The sequence below is a fragment of the Lates calcarifer genome, linkage group LG14, assembly GCF_001640805.2.
Source record: "Lates calcarifer isolate ASB-BC8 linkage group LG14, TLL_Latcal_v3, whole genome shotgun sequence".
Taxonomy (NCBI): Eukaryota; Metazoa; Chordata; class Actinopteri; family Centropomidae; genus Lates; species Lates calcarifer.
In genome coordinates this window covers 12,731,788-12,753,876 of record NC_066846.1, presented here as the reverse complement: position 1 = coordinate 12,753,876, position 22,089 = coordinate 12,731,788, and the positions used below count along the sequence as shown (strand labels likewise).

The 22,089-nt window shown below is 40.1% G+C and overlaps 1 protein-coding gene across 1 annotated transcript in view; it reads right to left on the bottom strand.

The window, feature by feature from the left end:
- col4a6 (collagen, type IV, alpha 6) overlaps positions 1–22,089 on the bottom strand; it is a 113,710-nt gene that overhangs the window by 25,712 nt on the left and 65,909 nt on the right. The window contains 11 exon segments of the mRNA XM_051075577.1: positions 1,216–1,257; positions 1,346–1,381; positions 1,484–1,546; positions 1,785–1,820; positions 2,494–2,556; positions 2,697–2,816; positions 2,980–2,991; positions 2,993–3,025; positions 3,305–3,382; positions 3,384–3,440; positions 20,021–20,098. Coding sequence (XP_050931534.1) covers positions 1,216–1,257; positions 1,346–1,381; positions 1,484–1,546; positions 1,785–1,820; positions 2,494–2,556; positions 2,697–2,816; positions 2,980–2,991; positions 2,993–3,025; positions 3,305–3,382; positions 3,384–3,440; positions 20,021–20,098 — 618 coding nt within the window.

The window sequence follows — 22,089 nt, the reverse complement described above, 5'->3', positions numbered from 1 at the left end:
TTAATCATTGATTTTATATTACAATTTGAGTGTTTTTTGATTTGGGAATTAAACTTTATCATGTAAAATCTCTGAACTGTCATCCAACATTAAGGGAAATAAGTGTGGTGTGCCACTGGACAACTCACAAACTATATCTGAAGAAAACTTTGAAACTACAAGTTCATATTTGTCTGAACTGGAAATCATTCTTTAAGAGTCTGAATTTGGATTTGAATGTGAAGCAGTTCGAATCAGAATCAGTGCAGTTTGTGACTTGTCTCAGTGGCAGCACAGATCATTTGAAAGAACAAACCAGACTGAATCAAGCAGAGGTTCATGTGATCTTTTTATCAAACAGGAATGAGATGTAACAAACAGTTCAGTAGTTGTGTCAATATGGTGATGGAGAAAGGAGGAGGATGGAGGGATGCAGGGATGGGTGGGGTTAAGGATGGGGTGGGAGGGATGTCAGGTAAATTAATGTGTGTTGGACGGAGAAAGTGCAGGTTGTCAAGCCACCACCAAGATTTCAACATGCACAGATTTACTGTATCTCCAACCAATGCATTTTTATACACAAAACACATTCAAACAGTCATGCATACACACATACCCAGGACTCAGCTAGAGCACTCTAAGCCTGCTGTTTGATGAACTAATCTGTAGCTATATGTTTGTGGAAGTGAAGTGAGGAAAAGCATAAAAAATCCACAACTTTTCACTCCAAAAATATAAAGAATTAAATGCAGAATCTCTCAAGTAGCTAGCTTAATAACTGGCTAAACAAGAAACTAAAATTCTGTCCTGTTTGTGTGTTAAGCTAGGCTGATGGATCCTGACTGCAGACCCCAAATATTAGACTCTTCCTTAAGGTTTATTTTTGAAGTTTAGCATTGTGGGTTTCTTACGCTTTCTCTAGTATCTGAATCCATTCAAAACCATATTACAGCCTGTCGAAATGGCTTTGGTTGGTTTCACAATGAATATCCTATTTATGAAGTCAGAAATTGAAAAATAAATGCTGAAAAAACTAAATAAGGGATAAGTTCAAAGTTTGCTTTACAGGAAAAAGAACAGGAAAAAAAGACTTGTAGATGCTACTTTCCTACTATTTTTTAACAAAGATAAACTCACTACCAGCATCAACAGGCCTTATATGTATACGTGGTGTGTGTGTGTGAAATTCTCTCAACAAATGAGTCTACATGAGCTTTTTAAGCTAACAGTTCATACCTTGTCTCCTTTCTCTCCTTGATATCCGTCACTACGGCTCCCCTAAAAACAACACAACACACTTATGGACAAGAACAATAACTCTAAAATACACAACCACAATCATCATCACATCTATCATTTTACTCACCATCAGCCCTGGTGGACCGGGAGGACCGGGTGGGCCCTAAAGACAAACAACAGAATCTGAGTCTCACAGATAAAGTCAGCAACAATATTCACAGTCAAAAAGACAATAAAACATAATATACGTAGTTAGTTTACATACGGGGAATCCTTCAGGCCCTGCTGGACCAGGCAAACCAGATGGACCATCAGGTCCTCTGATACCCTGCAGAAATAAAAAAACCAGGTCAGAACAAATGTTTATGTATGGGCTAGTGTGTTACTAACATTTGGTAGAGTCAAAATCCTTGTCATATTTTTCAGTTTTCCGACCTAACTTTCCCTCTGAACTTTAGTCAGTGAAAGTAAAACAATTATTTCATATTGTATCAACATTTTACAGTGCACAGTTGTGTTCTTTTGTATTACAGAGAATTCAAAGAAGAAGAAAATAAAAATCTTACAGGTTGACCATCCGGTCCTGGTACACCTGGATAACTCTAAATGAGGAAAGAAAATAAAAACAGATTGATCAGTAAGCTCTCAGAGAGAGTAACTTGCATTGGCAGTCATTCATAGCCACGGTCATCCAATTTTCCTGTTCTATTACTGTAGCACCACCTACTGGCCAGATACCATAGTACAGCCTGACCCAGAGCAGATGTGTGCATGAACAATATCAGTCTGATTGCAGCTGCACAAAAAGTTAGACAGCTTTTTAAAAAATCATATAAAATATATCAAAGAAAAATAATGAGATGTATCAAAATTTTATCTATTCTTAATACTTTTCTGGGCTCATCTAAATATGTATGTAATAGGGTCTTGAAATCCTCAAATACCATTGACAAAGAAGTGAGTACTGCACGTAAATACACTGAGGTACTTGTAGCTTACTTGAGTGTTTCCATTTTCTGTTACTTTACTTCTATTCCATCATATTTCTCTGACAGTTGTGAATTTCACTTACAAGACATGTGAAGAGCTTATAAAACATAACGCATTACTACAGAGCAGTACAGTATATGTGTAGTTAAAGAACAGGAGGATAATCAAAAACCGGCCGCTTCAGATTAACAGAATACTGTTTCTACTTGCAGTACAGTACAAGCTTGGAGACCAAAATATAAGATGAGCATGATGAGCATGAGTGAATATACGTGTGAACCTTACCGTGATGCCATTATCTGAAATGTATCGGGGCTCTCCTTTTTGACCCTTTGGCCCAGTTGGCCCCTGTTGAAGGAAAGGACACCATCAAGTATCCTCTATTGCTCACAAGCAACAACAATAAACCATAGATTCTCTGAATAATTTGGATTCAAACAAACAAAAATATACGGACTAATAAAATAACAATAAAAGTTTATCCTAACAGGGGATCCAGGGAATCCAGGTGCTCCTGTCCCATAGCCAGGTGGTCCAGGGTCTCCTCTGGTCCCGTTACAGCCGTCCAGTCCTGGTGGTCCTCTGCCACCCTCCTGACCAGGGTGACCCTGCAGAAAAATATCAAATATAAAACTCAGGTGAAAACAAACTTTTAAAAGACTACAAACCGAAGCAAGAGAACAGGCAACAAATACTGAGCGGTAAGATCAGATGCCTTTCTGTATTCGTACGAACGTATATTTTGTGTATCTGTGCATGTGGTTTACTTACAGGTACTCCATCAGGTTCCCTGGAACCCCGGCACTCCCATAGGCCCCTGAATAAGAGAATAATCAATTATATTCATTTGTAATAAGGTTAAACAGCAGCACCTGGTGGCGAAATCATGCTACTGCTTGGCTTTTGCATATAAGTTTGATACTGTTTGGATGAAGGATTGTATATTTATCTTGTCATGAAAAACAATTACAGCAATATCTATAGTTGAATAATGAATGTATTTGGTAAGAATCCATGTAAGAAACAAGTTTTTGTTTAACTGTCCAATATCTTGTTAAAATAATATATGAACCATGTTAAGATCTATAGCACCCACTTTGTCTCCTTTGGGGCCAGATGGTCCTTTCACTCCAATGTGGCCCTTCTCTCCTTTAGGTCCTGAAGGCCCCAGGCCTGCCACGTGGCCCCTCTGGTCCACTTGGGCCGACTTCTCCGAGAAGCCCAGGACGACCCTGAGAGGAGAGAGAAGACAGACGAACAAACGCCATCAATTTATTAGCATAGATATACAGACCTATTGTTATAATATCTATAGATGATATGGTAAAGGTTTCCCAAGTTTCACTGGAAATGTTGATGTTCATTTCATTTTTCTGAGTGTGAGGACGTGCAGATCTTTGATTGCTCCGAAAACTTGGAATTGAAACAAACTCACCCTGCTGCGATAACACTGAAAGCTCTAGAAAAAAATAAATGCACCTGAACTAATATTTTTTGCCAGCAACTGTTGTTATGATCTCTGGACAGCAACTTCAACAAGTGGCTGCAGTACCCAGTTTCCACCACATGATGGCAGTAGAAACACAAAGAGCCAACATTAACAGGTGGTTTGTGGTGATTTAGAGCTGGATGAACGCACATACACACTGAAGCTTCAGCTAATGACAACCTACCATTAGCTCATATTTTAGGCAGTATAACAGGGTAAGGAGAGAGAGGAGACGGATGGAGGGAGGAGAGGGCGGAGAAAAGGACAGATGTCTGTGTTCAGGTCAAAGGAAAGTCAGAGGATTTGTTTTCAGAGCTAAAAACTGACTCTGACAGCTTGTTCTTGTATATTTTTTTTGTGTCTTTTTCTTTGATTCCAGGCCTTGATATCAGCAGACAACATAAAATAACCTCCAATCTTCTCCTTTTATAACTACAAGGTCTTATTGCTTCATAAACATGCTTTGGGGGAAAATGCACAAATAAATTTGAATATAAACAAATTCTTTTCATTACCAACCTGCTAAAAAAAATGTGCTCATAAATGTCAACCAGCAAAGTTAACAGGGAGTGTAAACCTGTGTTGCAGATGTACATTTAACATTTATGAGACATTTAACAGATGTATTTATAGAGCTGAGATGCTTGTTAATGCCTGCATGCATGCACGTGTGGGCCTACATATTACTGAGGATGCACATAACCAAATTTAGCAACACACTTAGATCACAAAGTAGAGTATGAAGGACTATATATTACAGTCTATGTCAGACAAATACAGTATATGCACATGAACACCCCTCATTACACACAATGTTAAGGTTTACACACCCATCTATTAGTTCTATTCACATGCACATGCATGAACACAAACACAAAAAATACAAAAAAAGAAGGTAATTTTCTCCCTCACACCTGGTCCCATTCATATATAACTGCCCTGCCTGCAGACGGATACGAGCCAACTCTGAAATAACAAATCTAACATCAGGGGACATCGTGACGAAAGTCAAATACCAGTTCTAAACAATCTTTAGCATTTGTTTTAGGTGAAGTTTATAGCATCCGGGCTATTTAGATAAAATCTGACAATCTCACAAACTTATACTACACTACCCTCTTGTGACTGTCTAAACATTATGTTTTACACTGCATGGTGCAGCACACCTGTTAGGAACCTAAGTCATCAGTCAGTTGTTATGTGTTACTCTTGTGTGTAAGGATTTACCTAAAGGGCTGTAAAGCATGAGGGAATCTGCCCTCCATGACCCACTACATAAAACATGGCACATAAATAAACTTGACACAAAATCAGAGTAATTTCTCTACATCCACGCCTCAGGCAGTACAGCAAGTATAATCAGACCTAACTTCATGTTTCTGACTGCAGTGATGTCACTGAAACAAAGTTCCTGTTCATTTACTGCACTTGGCTTTTAAACTGACTGACAATGATCCTGGATTAGCCTTGACCACGCTGCTCGTCTGGCTGAGGCTGCGGCTCTGCCTCCAGCCCACATGGCCTCGGGGGCAGGCAGGTAACAGTAATGACAGGGCTGTGCCAGGTAAAGGCAGCCTGCCGGAGCTGTCTGGTTCACAGCTCGCGCTCACACCTGGTTTCACCCAGGGATAATATGCAGGGGTCCCACGGGCAGCCACTTTCTCTCACGCCTCGCCTTCCCCTCAATCTCATTCCCCGTCACTCTTTCTTTTCAGCTTTACTTTGACTGCACCTCCACTCTCTTTGCTCTCTCCTCCTCGGGCTTGTCTCTTATTTCTTTGCCACCATAAGTCTACCTCCCACTTCCTTCTATCAGCCTCTAACCCTGCCTTCATCCCAGCAGTAATCACAGTAATACATACATCTCGTCAAAAGGCTCTGACATCTTTCTAGTGTCTATTTTTCAGGGCATGTCTGGTGTTTACACAAAAGGTGAAAGGTGTTGGGTAAGGTGAAAAGATTAAATAATCATAGCCAACCATAGATGCATGGATAAATAAGGGACTAAAAAGCTAATAAATGTGAGAAATTGCTTCTACAATCTAATCTCCAGCTGGAGGAAAGTTTGTCTGAGTGTGTGAAGGAGGATGTGAGGTGAGTTTCCGAGGGTTTAAACCATCTCTGTTTATTCCCTAACATGGCATGGAATTACAAAATGCAGTCTGTAGAAGATCACAGAGCAGAGATAAAAGAGAAAGGATGAAAGGGAACAAAACTCAGCAGAAAAAAAGTAGAACAACCAATAAAGACAAGAAAGAGCACTATTAAATCACATCCAGGCAGTTTAGGGGTTTAATTCAACTTGGTTGGATCGTGAGGCTGCTCTGAAAATGGCCACCAGGAGGTGATCTACCACTCCACACACGTCTCTGACTCTCAGTGACCTCTGTGTATGAAGAGACTTTGTATGTAATGTAATGATGACTGATATACAAATTACTGCTAGACCAGGGTCTTTAATGCAGCCTCACTTTGTGATTTAGGGTAAAATATTTCTTGCACATGCAACACTTTTGATAACATGCAAAGGACAACTGTTTGACCCTTCTTCCAGCCTTTGTGTTAAGCTAAGTTAGCTGGCTAACTGGCCACATGTGTACCATCCATATACAAGAGTGGTATGAGCAAATTTCCCACAATGTTGAATTATTCCTTTAAGGCCATGTTTATTAAATGCTTTACTAACTTCGAACTTTCAAAACTAGCTTCTTAAGTGATTGGATCACACAGTAAGTGGCAGAAAAACCAAAACAATGAGCTAAAAAGGCTAAAAAGCTCCATAGAGCTGAAGAATTGGGTGATAATTTTCTACAGGTTTGTCATTACTAGCAAAGCTTTTCACAGTATTCCAAGTCATTTAGCAGTACATAAAACTACCACTAATATTTGGTTATGGTTAATGCTCAAGTATGGCAATGGTTTTAGTTTTACTGAGGTTCAGTTTGCATGAGTTCACATGGCTGGCACTCATTATTCAAATAACGTACTTTGCGTTTCATAAACATGGAAACACATTTTATCAGGGATCAGTCTATCTCCCATGCCAGCATCTCCCCGAGTACCAACACCGTCTCACCACAAACACCCTTGCCAGTTGGCATCCCTGTCTGTTTTCATGCCAGCCCGGCGGGTCTCCGCCCGGCTCTTCCAGACCTTCCATCCTCATCATCTTCCAGCAGACTGATCAGTTTGTAGGTCCAAATCCCCTCCAGCACAAAGGGCACAATGGATCCTATTCTGGGCCGCTAAGCTCTACGGACTTACTGCTCCCATCAAGCCTACCTCACTTCCTGATAGAGGAGAGTGCTTGGACAGACAGATTCTAGCCGCCATGTGTGTGAAAACCAGAGTGTGTGCGTTGTTCATGAACGCACGCATACACCAGCAGGGACGTGCACACACCCTCAGGCACTCCAAGGGTTTATCGGGATGTATTGTTCTGAGGGCTGGGTGTGCTAGGGGGAAGATTTTAGCTGTCACACCGCATGCTCACTGGTGGACGGTGATGGGAAAGTGGAGGGAGGGGTTGGCAAATGTTTGGTCTTTGGGTGCAAGTTTAATCAGCGGGGCAGTCTGATAACCCAATTACAGTTTGAGCCACATGCAAACATACACATGAATCGGCAGAACCTCAAAAAGCCTCAACAAAAAGGCAGAGCGAGCGGCTACAAAAATGTGAACGGTACTTTTGATGCTGTTAAAAGATGAAACAACTGAAAACACTAACTAAAAAGTCGGCAGCTCTCACACCCATCTTCACACGCACAGACAAGAGAAAAGAGGGAATTCCTCTCTAGATGGGAATGTTTAGGTTGTGCCGACTTTCTTTTTTTTCCTCCCAACCTCTCCAGCGAACAGACCGTGAACCTAAACACCTTTATCTCAGATGTGTTTGTCCTGCTCAGGATGAGTGATGATACCAGAAACAGGGCTGACACAAAAGAGGGAGCGCCATTGTGTCCTATACGGGTATTTAAGATGGAGCATGTGTTTTCTTAGATACTTGGAGAGTAAAGAAATGACATCAAAGCATTTGATGATGACCTTTGTCTTTAGTTTTTCTGATGTTTGCGTGATTTTACCACATGAGAAAGACCTGAATTTGAGCATCAGTTCAGATTTAAGTTTTGTTTTATTATGGTCATTTGTCTCCTTGTACCCACCAAGCTCCTACATTTTAATTACTCCTGGAGGCTGGAGTCTTTCCTGGAAAACTAGACGACAATAGACGAGTATCTCAGCCACCAGGCTTATTCTGTCTAAACGCTCCAGACTTTGCATAAACTGCTGCTCCAAACATCCAAACACTTCCAGGAGTTACTCTTCCTTTCCTGGGTGGTGTTTGGAGCAAGGCACTAATCCATAGAAGACTCACATGTTTAAGTCCCATCGTGGTCTTTTATTAAGCATCAAGTACTGTGTGTTAGTGGAAACAGATGGAAGAAAGGAAATATGATATAAGCACTTACGTCTTTAGTTTTATTTAAGGTCTGAATCATTTCCTTTGCGTCAATATAAACTCTAAACATATGCTAATACTCTGTGCTTCTTTATAACTGAGGTCATGATTCAAACTTCAGCAAATAAGTGATAAAACCCATTAACTGTTGTTTGTTTGAAAAAGATAAAAGGAAGCCAATTGAAACCTTGGAAACCAACAGCAATCTATGGGGTCCATATTTACTGGAGGACAGTCTAATTTAGTTTAAGTGTGATTGAGAATTTATCCAGCTCATCAAAGTGTAGCTCTTGTTGCTTAGAGTTGGTGTTTGGAAACTCATGGGAAGTAAATCCTCTAACAACACTGGAAACTAAGCTTTTTTAGTTGGTTTGAAGAGTTGAGCACTTAGCACTGAATGTTACACACCTTTTGTACCATGTAGAGCTATGCCATTAGACTGACTGATAATCAATAGATGGAATTTAACTGATTTAATCCATTTTCAAGCAAAAATGACAAAAATTTACAATGCTTTGTCATAAATAACATTAAAGTGAATTTTGGACGGTTCATTGGATAAAACAAGCAAACTGTAGATATCACTCTGGGCTCTGGGAAAATAAAATGGCAGGTTTGCACTATAAAATCAATCTGCATATCTACATTAAAAGACAACACAAATGATCATTAGTTGCAGCCCAAAACGTGATAAAATTGCTGCTTTTCTGATCAAACTACCATCAATCTGAAGATCGACAGTATCACAGCAGCACTTTTCTTTTCTTCTTTTCTCTGTATGTTTTTCCTGCCTGCATGCTCCCTCACGCTGATTCCCACCCTTCCTCTGTGCCTCTGACTCATCTGTTTGTGGTGATGGCTGCCATTAAACAAACAACCTGTTCAACCAGGTGCTTTCCCCACCAATAAAAACCCCATTAGCGGTCGGCGGGCCCCCACTGTCCCACGGTGATGATGTCATAAAGTTGTGGTTGTTTTCTCAGCTGTCAATCGGGGTGGAAGACGGAGGTGAAATTAAACTATAATAAGTTAGAGACTGTTCTTTTTTAATACATCTTCTTCTTATGTGAATGCATCATATTATGAACCTTACGAAGCGAGACTAAAATGCCAATTAGGACCTTTTACTTCAACAAAGAGCCAAAGATTTCCAGGAAACAATACTCAAGATGAGCTGGTAAAATTCTCATAAACATAATACAAAGGATTTTTACTCCACAGTCTTAGAAACTTTAACTAAATGGTGTAATTGGGGCAGTTACACTCTCATGTGTCCACTTAAAAAATTAGCCTGAGGTGATGACAGTCTCAGAGCACAAACAGCAGATGTAATTGGCATGTATGGCTCGTTTAAACCTTTAAAAGCAACATACAGATGTGACTCTTGAGGTAATGCAGATAAAAATGTTTGGTAATGGCTCTGAAATCAATTTAATTACGAGTTGCTGGTCCCTGGGGATTATGCTCAGATAAATCGAAGACGAAAAGAGTAAAATCATGTTCAAAAAATTCTTTTATGTTGGTGAAGCTGTAACATTTCCACCAATCTGCTGCTGTGAGTCACACAACTGCAGCTAAAAAAAAAAGCGGTCCTCTGACGTGGAAACCAAGCTTATCAGTGTACTTAAGATACGATCTTGATTTTGAGCTTCAAACATTTTTTTTTTTCCCCACCATGATACAGTATGTTTTGGGGAGGAATCACCACGGTGAAATCATGGCATCAGTTAAAGAATAACAACTAAAAAAGGGTGGGAGCAGCAGAGGAGTTAAGAGATAGAGAATGGTGAAAGAAGCGTCCCATATGGAGCAGAAAGAACATACGGGGTGACAGAACTGCAAGAACAACGAAACAAAGCATATGGTGTTGAGTGGGAAAGGTTCAGATGAAGGTTAACCCTCAAGTGACGCTGGCGAGTTCTTCTGGATCTTATTATTGTTCTATTATTTGTGTTTTCTCTGATGTGTTTAAGTTCAGGAAACCTTACACCCTGTAAAGGTGTGCTCAGAAAGCATGCAAAGCTAATGTTTGCTGCATACTGTTCGCATGCATTCGATCACTGTACTGTTTGTGCAGTTTATAAAAAAGCTTCCAAGCAAATGTAGCACAAATTTAGATTTTCCACCTCCAGAAAAATCAACAAAAGACAGTTCAAATCAATGTGTGTTCCCTTCTATTGCTGCCCTGTGAATATTAGGAGCTGGTTCATCAAGATAAACATTTGATGGTGCTATAGGAGAGCAGTGTTGATGGAAATACTAGTTTATGATGCTGGCGTCACTGCTACAACGCGCCTCATTAAGTTTCAACACACCTTACAGTAAACATTTCACAGGTCTGGAGTTTATTGCTCTGTGATGCAGAATCAGAGGATATTTACTGAATTGTTGGCGATAAATTTTGAAACCTGCAATGATCAGAATAAAACCCAGTCTGCTGATCAAACTCAACTCAGTCTGGGTTGAACCGTCTTTTACAACACTGAAGTCTGTTGACGACAGAGACGGCCAAGAATGTGACAGATGACAGACAAAAGCAACGAGAGCCTTTTTCAAATTCGATGTAAAACATGCAGATTTGAAGTTGGTTTTCCCTCAGCTTCACCTCTCTTTGTTTATAGGTGGGGGTGCGTGGTCACGTTTTCCTGTCTGCACAACAAAGAGGAAAAAAAAGTGTGTGTGAAGACGAGCTCGACCCAGCTGTGTTTAGTTAGGTAGGGGATTGAGATTCCTGCAGCGTTTGTTAATACTCTGCTAACGTGCATATTCTTTGTATCAGTGTGTGAGTGTCTGCATCAGCAGCATGGGACTCCTCCTCTGCTATCTCCTCACTGTGCTCCTTCAAAACAAGAGTCTACAGATAGACAATACACCCCCCGCCCTCCCCCCTCCTCCACCCGATACCATCTGACACCCACCCAACCTGCAGGTGAGGCCCCACTGACAATACACTGAGATCAAAAGCAGCGTAAGTGAAAACTTCCTATGTTCACTTGTATATTGTGTTTACACTTAAAACTCCACATATGATAGTTTAGACTGTAAGATTTAAGACATACCACACACACACACACACACACACACACACACACAATAATATAACATCCTAAAGTATTTTCGTTGTGTTTAAAGGTGATGAGCATCTACATGTTTAACTGCATCTCACTTTAAGTTTAAGGCTCAGTAACAAGCGGGGCAGGGCAACTCTGCTGAAAAGAAAACATGTCATAAATGATAGTTTGGATGTGTGTTAACTGTGTGTGTGTGTGTGTGTGTGTGTGTGTGTGTGTGGAAGATGTGGAAGTGGAAATGTCATAAATAACTGCCATCACCATCGCATCAAATCACAAGAGCCTATAAAATCAGTAATAACCAGTTTTGTACATTCCTGCACATGTTTGTCCTTTGTATAAGTGTGTGTTGAGGGAGTGTGTGTGTGTGTGTGTGTGTTGTGTAGGGAGTTAGACATTAGATCACCCAGAAAGTGTCTGATTCCCGCTCTGTGCAGGGAACCTTCCCTCCAGCAATTTTCCACTTCATTTACTTTTATTTTATCTGCTCATTCTTGCATTAGGTTTGAGCTGTGTAAATAAGACTGCAATTAAAATTAGATGAATAAGGATGTCAGCTTTAATGCCTACAACAGCTTTTTAGTACTTTTCTGTCATTTCAGAGCCACATTACACCTGACAGTACAATGCTTTAATCTGCATCTTAACCTATGAAAGATGAGAGTGAAAGTACGAGAGTTAAAGAGTAACACTTGTGTGCACAATTAAACTACATGTCAGTGCACTTCAGGTGCATAAGCAACATCTTTTGCTGCAGAATGTCAGTTTTAAATAAGACTATGTTTAATTATGTAAATGTTTCATTGCACGTGGGTCACTCCATAAAGAGTTACTGATAAGATTTACCCACCTGTACTTTGAAATAATAAAATCACTAGGATAATATTTCTTCATCACTCCACCAGCTGCAGATATTTGCTTTTTACATGAATACAGTGTCAGACCTGCTAAGTTGTGGCATCATATAACACAAACTGAACTAAATGCTTCCAAATTAAACAGTTTAACATCCAACTTTCTGACAGGAAAACCTCAGAGGGCTCATGTCAAACCGACTCCTGCAGTTCCTGAAGGAGCCATATGAGGGCAGTAGAGCGCACTGAAAACAGAACAGATGATGTAGCAACAGGTCTTTGATATTTACACACACAGCGTAAATCTAGGGAATTCATTTATCTACCTATAGAGATCTTTGATATGGATTTCTCCCTCGCTCTTTTTGTTTGTTCTGGTTTTACACTAAACAGGAAACAGCCTGAGAAAGAAGCGAGGAGCGATGAGGAACGAGAGACAGACAGACGGACAGACAGGTGGCCGATGAACGGATGAAGAGTGTTTGAAAGGACCTTGAAGACTATTCAACACACACACACACACACACACAGACACACACACACACACACACACACACACACTTGGCCCTGTCTGTCTCTGAGTCTGTGATCCTGGTGACTCTGACCTTCTCGTCTACCCTGGCCTTTGTGTTGGCTGTGACCTTTAACCTTTCCTAGACTTTGTGTCGGGTGTGAGGGGATGAGCCGGCTCTGAGTGTCAGGTGTGTGTGTGTGTGTGTGTGTGTGTGTGTGTATTTAAAAGAGACAGAGGACAGAGATGTTAAGTTGCATCTTTCCATTATTTCAGGAACATTTTTTCCATTTTGGACGATGGAAGGCAAAATGGCTGCTCTACCGCCATTTTCTAAGTGTGTGTGTGTCTGTGTGTGTGTGACAAGATGAAGCCTAAACAAAGCCCACCACCATTTTTAGAGTAGAGGCTTCAAAAGGAGAGAGACCCTGATAAAATGCCATACAGGGGCCCAGGACTGTGTGTGTAGAGAAATACTTGAAGGACAGGACACGACTGATAAGACTGTCCTGTACATGAGTCTTGTCTGTAGGTACATCATCACACATACATCTCTCTCTCTCTCTCTCTCTCCTCTCTCTCTCTCTCTCTCTCTCTCACACACACACACACACATTTATATGAGCGCTCACTCAGTGAAACCCAGACGAGCTCAGTGTATCTGAAATTCATGTAGAAAACCGTTTTCCATCACCTGAAGCTGCTGTCTGGTTCTTTTCATCTAATTCAACTAGTGTTGTGTCTCTTTGTCGTCCTTTCCCATCTACTCTACACATTATCTGTCTCTTTAGAAATGGTTTGTGTCTGATTTTAACAATTTTGTGGTAATTTTGCTTCTGTATTTACTTGTTTTGTGCCTCTTTTTAGCCATTTTGTGACTATTTGTTCTGATTTTGTGTCTCTTTGTTGTTTGATAGACTCTCCAGCTAACAGCTGCCTGTTCAGCCTGTTCAGTAGTCCATCAGTGTCTGTATTTTGTGGTTGTCCTCACTGCATTTCTTCTCTTGGCTTCTTCTTTAGGCTCAAAGTTAAATCATTAAATGTGTCGTTTATTTTCCTCCTCTGCTTTGTTTCCTTTCTCATTTTTTTACAGATGCGATCCTCTCCTTCCTCTCTCTTTTCCTTTCTATTCCTCTACAACTCCCTCCTCTCTCCTTTTTCCCCTCCTCTCTACCTGCTCCAGGATTACAGTAAAGGAATTCAAGGATGGAGAGACGCAGTCTTTCATCGGGAGGCCCCCGTAGAGGGGTTTCATCCCTCGTTTTCTTATCTTCCAACCCCACGAGACACACATCCACTATCACTTTACCCTCGTCTTATTCTAAAAGGCTCGGACGCTGCACTCTTTCTCTGTTCATCCTTTATTCCTGCCTCCTCTTTGTTGTCTGGGTGTGTGACGGAGTGTGTGTGTGTGTCTCTCTCTCACACACACTTACTTATATACGTCTCTTGCTTATGGCTTCATGTCAGCATCAGACTGTTTGATCTGCTGGAGGTCACAGCGTTTCTTCAGGTTAATACAGTGGTTGTGTGCAGAAAACAAGTGGAGGGCTTATTGATTAGTTGATCAAGAATGAATCTGGTGATCCATTAATTGCTACTCAGTCAGTCATCAATCGAAAATGCCAATCATCTTCTATTTTCACCTTCTGAAATGTGAGGATTTTATATTACTGTGAGGAGAATTGGTCTGTTAAAAGATGATTAGATTTTACAACAAATAAATGATTTAAAGATTAATCTTCCATGTGCACCACACGTCAAAAAGGTGCAACAATCCTGCCTCAGTATCTCTGCTTTATTTTCAAACATCAGAATCACTGAAACCAGCAGATCCCTGGTTGAGATCGAAATCACTGCAGAAACACTCTGATTGGACGAGGAACTTTGCTCCAGCGGGACACAGAAAATGTTGAGCTGACCTCTTTGGCAACTTGTCAAAATTAGGATGTCCTCTCAGCTTCTCTGTTTCTGATTGACACAGAAGGAGGTCTGACTAAATTCAATAAAGCACCTACTTCCTGACTGCTCTGCAACTTGAAAAGCTCCAGTGTGTTGACCTAGCTGTTGCTTGAACACACACACACAAACCATCCTGTCATCCCTTAACACTGACCTCTGACCTTTGAGGTTTACCCAATGGGAGCGGATGTTATTGGACCTAATGGATCCAATGTGACACAGATATTAAATCCAGGAAAGACTTAAAATAAAGAGTCTCAGGACTTTAAGTCTAAGTAAAACTGAGGCCCTCTGGCTATTAATAATGAAAACCAACCAAAACCAACACACACCGTCTGGACTGTGTCTCTGGTGTGTTTGCAATGGGGTCGGACATTATATCACCCAGGGAGGGAGCCGGGTCCTTCTCAGGCATTACCAACGGATTTAAGAGCTTAAGACAATAAGATAACAAGTTACAGAAGCATCTAAATTTATCCAATATAGTTATTTAAAGCCTCTGTAACCGTTTTAAGCACACATAGCTGATGAGAGGTTTTTTTTTTTGTCCAGGTGTTTGTCTTCATGCCCAAAGGAAACATCTTCAGGCCATGTTTTTATGTCTTGGCGTGCCAGTCCTGCCCTCCTCCTTTGTAAGTAACACAGTGTTCCAGTGTTTAGTGCCCTCAAGAGTTATTGGCACAGTAGCTGGTAAATCTGAGCCAAAACATCTGTAGAGGATAAACAGCCTGAGTGATGCGAAAACATGAAGACTGACTGATAGAGGTTACGTCTATGAAATTTGCTGCAAAGACTCACTGATTAGTTTTTAGCGTCAAACTGCACTAAAACGACTTTGTCTGCCTCTAACATACGGGAACATTTCAGTGTAAAGACATTATTCATATTAAACTCCTAAAAAGTTGAACTAGTTCAGAGCATTCAGCAATTCTCTTTTTCTTTTTCAAAACAAATATGAATCTGAGAAAATTTCTGATTAGATTTATTTACATTTACTTCTTCTTCAATATCTGTAGAGTTTGAGTCGTTGAGTCGACTCCAAATCAAATCTCATGATTGATTTCTTTAGAGAGATTAATAAACTCTATCCGTTGTTTTTTTGGTTCATGATTGACCCTGCGCTCCGACGCCCTCAGGAATCAACAGAGCATCACCGAAATCATACGTGACAACATCAAAGTTTCTCTGTCAAGCATCAGCTGCCTTCATCATCTCACTGTGTGTGTTGTGTTTCTTGGGTGAAACGTGCCAACGTTTCTTGCAGGCGCAGCTCCCGCATGATATAACAGACTCAGAATTCACGTCCGTGTGAACTCCGGCAGTGAACATCCGCTGAAATCATGCAGGAGTCAGAGAGAACTGATTGATTTCGGTCCAAAGCAAAATAAACTCATGAAGAGACAAGCAGAAGAAAATATCTAGAATTTCAGAAGTTGGGCGGTTGTGATAAAGGTTTGCAGCACATGCAGGACTGAAGATGAACTTTAACTCACACTGAGATAGAAAGATTAAAAACTCTTATTGTGCAAAGGTGCTTTATGTCAGTTTTTAGTTTAAAACATTCAAAATTTGACTAAAATAATCAAGAGAACGTTGAGAAATAACAGTTTTGATGCCACGTCATTAAATGTAAAGAGTTGTGAAGTGGTTAAATAAAGCTGGATTTCAGGAGTTAACTGATCAGACGATTGGCAGAAAGTTAATAGAAAGTTTTAAATCGATTAAGTATTTAAAGTCTCTCTTCACACAAAATGTGATTTGCTGATTGTTACTTCATCATGTTTGATTGATGTATGTGCAGAGCTTGACACTGAAAGTCTGTTCAAGTCCTGTAATGTGTGTAACATGTGAGACACTGAAACACTGAGAATTGACTTTTTAAGTGAAGTCTGAGATATTTTGTGTCCAGTGGCAAACTGCAGAAATAAAAAACTACTTGCAAATTTAGAATGTTTAACCACGTAGTTGAGTGTTTTTGAGGGATAAACACATCACACACATGCAGACAAAATTAAAATTTGCTGGTTCCACCTTCTCAAATTTGAGTATTTGCTGCACTTTTTCCTGTTTTATGCAATATTAAATGGAATATCTTTTGGTTTGTGGACAGTTTTTTGAATAAAACATGAACTTTGAAGCAGCTATCTTGACTCTGGCATTTTACAGATAATTTAATTTATTGAATAAAAAAAGAGAAATAACTGGCAAATTAATGGCGATGAGATGATATGCACTGGTTTACTTCCAAGTTTAAATGGAGGATTTAGGAGAGTATTTCTCATCTCCTGACAACAGACTTCCACTTTTAATAAACCTAACAGACATGTTTAATGTATATGCATGGTTGTGAAGGGATTTCTGTTAATCCTGCTGTCAAAACTCAGCATTTTAATTAGATTTTTTGTTGATTTGGTTGATTTTTGTTTAAAATAAAGAGAGATTTTGGCTTGTAGGGACCTTTAACATATCTGATTTCTCTCAATAACACATCACAGACCTCCTCTCATGAAGGGAACCCATCAGTGATCGAGTCCGGACTCCCTAACGGTGCACAAACACTGACCTAAACTACTTTCCACCTGTGAACTCCTGGACCGTTAACAGCTATGATCAAGAGCACACGTCACCTCGCCGACTTGTAAGTACAAAAGTAAAACTGAAAAGAGAGAAATAAGCACCTTACCACCTCACAACAGTAACAGTTAAAGAAGGTAAAATAGCCGGCGGCTGTGTCATTTAGGCCCAGCAGAAGGCCCCTGTACAGAGGTAGGAGGTATTACCTGAGCTGTATCATTTACCTACAGGTACCTGGGTGTAATGTGGTGCTCGTCACTATATTATTTACCTAAAGTGGCGTTACAGTAGGCAGGCAGTAAGTGCAGGCTTCTGTGTCAGACAGTAATTGTTGTTTGGATACGGACTGAAAGAGGCCGAGCTACAGTGTGAAGCTTACAGTTAGTCTGGTTTTAACCAGAGGTGAACACACACACACACACAGGTCTCAGCTGGGGTTTAGTTTTTTCTTGAATTATCTACAGATCTTTTGGTCATTTTATCAGCAGTAGCAGACTTTATGGTTATTTTTTCAACTGTTTTACATCAGCACAAACCCAAAAGATGAAGTGGAAGACCTGACAACGTGTGTTGCTGTAGAATTAGAGCTACAGAAACATCAAAAACCGTCTACAAAAGCTAAAAACACCTGATGCATTTAGGGGCATCATTTCCACCTGGGACATGGAGGATGTGTCTCCCTTTCTTTTAAAAATCCTACTAATCCTACATTAAATAAAACACCCTCCTGTTCTGCCTTATCAAATGTTCAATATTTGATTTGATGAAACTTGCCGCGGGAGCTGCAGCGTTTTTATTTTCTCTGTGATTACATTTGATTTATGATGTGATTTGATTTTGTGGTTTGTGGTTGGAGGTGTAAATACAGTGTTATGTCAGTCTCAGCTCTCTGCCCATGAAACAAAATACAACTTTCAGGATAAGTATATTAATAATAACACAAAATTAGGCCACAAGTGCACAATTTCTTGGACTTTTTCCAATATTAACATAAATACATGTAAATAAATCGCATCCTCCTTCTTCCTTTGAGTGAAAGGTTTGACTGAAGAAAGCCAAAAACTTTAGATTTCAGCTGCTGCTGGTCTAGCTGTTGCAATAATGCTGTCTTAAATTGAAATTCGACCATAAAATGCTACAGAATTAGACAGATTCCACATTAGTATAGTGTTTCTACATTTTAATTAAGTCCGGGCAGAGTGTCCCAACTTCAAAAACACCCTTAAAACCAAACCTCTCCACTTTATTCTGTGGTATGCTAATGAAATTTTTTCATGTCTGTCAGCAGCTTCTGAAGGCAGCGAGTATCAGGTTTTATAGCAGAATTCAAAGGCTGACAACGCTGCAGCTGTCAGGTAAAAATTACACTTTCACCTTCATCATAACAGCAGCAGTCTATATCTATTCTTAGTCTTACCATTTTTTTTTATAAAAGGCTAATAGCAACTTCTTTGTGATCTGTTTCGCTGTCAAAGCACTTTAAAATATATTCTCAAGCTGTTTCAGACAGAAATTAACGCCCTTCCACTTAAATATATGTATTTACAGCTTTCACCTCTCTGACCTGATGATGCTGAAGTATTTATATGGGCTTGTCAACGTACAGGAATGTCTACTGACATATAAAACACCTACAGAACTTTCCTCTTAACTGTCATTCTAAGTTACAGCCATAAATCAGAAAGCTAAGCTCTCGTGTTTGCTACGACTAAAGTGCAAACAGCTGACAGGTGGAAAGCATGTGTTTACATCTGTATATACACTGTGGAGAGTGGATTTAATGCAGCAAAGCATGTTCCAATAATGCGCAGTCATTCGTCAAGAAGCAAATCACCTCCCACTCTGCCAACCTTTGTTTTGATATCACTGGTAGAGACTGACAGTTGATGTTAATGTCACGGTAGTGGTGACAAGAAAATGAGTTCCTTGCCTACAGACATGCATTGTTTTGTGTTTGTGTGCGTCTGAGTTTGATTTCTCGCCTGGAGAAATCACAATACAGTCCATAGGCGAGGACTGTTGAAACATGCATTGCACAATCTGACACAGAGCTCACTTTGATATATATATGAAATGCGGGTAATATTTGTGGGGAGCTGTGCGACGGAAAGAGATAAGAATTTTAAATGGATCCCCTGAGGTCAGTGTTTCTTAATGAAGTGAACATAATGTACTCGTTTCCGCAGATTAAATTACCGAAATCAAAACCTCAACTGATATAAATGAACTTCTAACAAACTAAACACTGTTTTGTGGGATTTTGTTGCTGCCAAGTAACACAATGAACCCTGTTTAGTTTTAACCAGCTGTACCCAGTTTTGTCTTGACTGACAGATAAACATGCAAAGACACAGTCTCTGGGGAAATATGTTGTGAAATTTTTAAGGATACAATACTAATGTTCAAAATAATAATTTGGCTGATAGTGATACTGATGTTTGAATTGATTTATTTTTTTACCCAAAAAATTCACAGTTGATACTATATACTTTGTCTGTTCATTTATATCATAGATTTTATATAATCTAATGTATCTATTTTAATCTTAAACCTTCACTTCGCCATATTAGCTAATGTCAAAACCAGCAGATTACGTTTAACCTCTGCTGAATGTGTCTTTCTGAGTTAATTAAATTAGCCCAACTTTTGCCACAGGCATCGTCACTCGATCATGATTGGACGAAAAAGGTCATGTGACACGTGCAGATGGGAAACAATATAACAGATAGAATATTTACAAAATATACAGCTTCTGTGGTATCGCTGTTCCATCTTCCTGTATTGTGATATGAGTGTGGATGTTTGCGCCATGGTTTTGCTCTTGGTTTAAGAATCGTTTACATCAAGTATTCATAAGAAAAAAAAACATCATACAGATAAGATATGACTCACCCTGCTGCCTTTCTCTGGGTTGCACTTACATCCTCCGCTACAGTCCTGGCCTGCACACGGCTCGTCAAACTTGGTACCCTGCAGAAAATACAAGAGAAAAAGACGTTACAGCAATTGCTTTGTAAACGTATGTGATCAACTGCTGTTATAGACCAGACATTTTGGTGTTTATTCCAGTGTTCGTGCTGGAAAAGTGAAATCAAAAGCAAACAATCACAATCACAATCTCCCTTCTTTTGAGCAAGGCACTTCACAGCACCATAACATGTTGTTGCAAAAGTGCAACAAGTGCAAGAGTCTTTGTTCAAATCCCCTCTTGAATAAAAGAAAACAAAGAGCTGCAAAGGAAGAGCATCTGAAGACTCAACAACACTGTGAGTCATGTGGATACGAGGAATCCTAATGACTGCATCAGTGAAAAGTTGGCAGATTTTGAAAAAGGCAAAAGGCTTAAAAAGGATTTTAAAAAGGATCAGATCCAGTCAAAGTGATGAAAGATAAAGTTTCCCTTTGTGTTGTGCTGATATTGTGTTTACAAGCTTTATTTTACCTCCACGTGCTTTTCTTTTTGGGTTTTCTAACAGAGGGCAGATGACTAGGTGTGCGACCGTCCCCCTGCTGCGCTCTTATTTGATTAGTAACAGAGACACAAGCTGGTCTTAACTACAACCAGAGTCAAACCTCTGACCAAAGGAATAGAGCCAGTGATGCCAACAGGAGCCCCGGGGAAGCTTTAAATTCCCCATGACTTCATTCATAAAGCTGCTGTGACCTGTGGGATGTTTGTTTTCTTAGGCAGGGAAAAAAAATTGCACCTTAGAGTGCTACACAAAGATTTGAGCAATCCATCTTTACCATATGTTAAAATGGTTAGAAGGCATTCCAACATGGGAAGACAGCTTCATTACAAAATGCCAGAGAATTGATTCATGATGATAAAAACATTTATCTATACCCAGGTGAGCTATGATCAGCTGTATGTAAAAGGTTCTGTTCTTAAAGATCAAATGGGTTTGGACACATACAGCACAGGATAAACACATTAAAATGAAAATGAAAATCAAATGCTGTGATTCTAAAATGCTTTCCACAGACATCGGGAGACTTGGACCTTTCAAATGAGTCGAGGTTGTGTGAAGACAGAGTCTGGCACAGACTGAAGTAGTGCTGTCAAGGCCAAAGCTTCCCACAGTTGGCTTCCTAACTCTCTAATTATTTACTGTACACTGTGTTATCTGCATGCAGATTGTGAAATTTCATACTTGTCCTTTGAAACAATAGTTTGGAAAATGAAAAAACAAAAACCTTGGAGGTATAAACAACATTACGCTGTCTTCCTCTGCACATGCAATATGCCAAGTTTCCAAGATGGCAGCTAGTAAGTGGACCTTAAATTAAGTTACATCCCCTTTTATGCACAACACACACACACTCCCTGTCACCACACACCATCTGCAGAGTATAAACTCAGAGGGAACTGCAGATTAACCTTTAGTTCTCTGGGTGGCATTCCTGAGATATCCACGAAAACATCACGCAGTGCTTTTATAAGCTGACGTATGAGTGGCATAAGCTCATATATGTGAGGCTCTTATAACTTCACAACACCAAATGGCATCTGTTCACATGTTGCGTCTCAGTAGGGAGGTGATGGACCACATGGGGAGAGGAAATATGTGTGTTTTCTTATTTGTCGTCTATATATCTGTGTTAAATACTGTGCATGCATCTAAACTGTGTTTAAAATAATACAGATAATTAATTAGCAAGCTTGAGGACTTCTGCGTGAATATAAGAGTCCATGATTTCAGAGTTTCTTTTGGGGTCACACTCAAAGGTCATGGCTGGCATTTCAATGTGATTAGCGGATGAAAGGGAGCTGGTGGGGTGGAGAGACGTGGAGGAGTGAGGGACAGGAGGGAGGACGGGAGGGACAAAAGGGTGTTGACTGGGGGTCTGATGGAGATTAAGAGGACAGGAGTGGATGTGGAGCAAGTGTGCAGGTCAAAGCTTAAACGCGATGAAGAGTGTGGGGTGCATTAGTTCGTACGAACACAGTCTGGGACTGT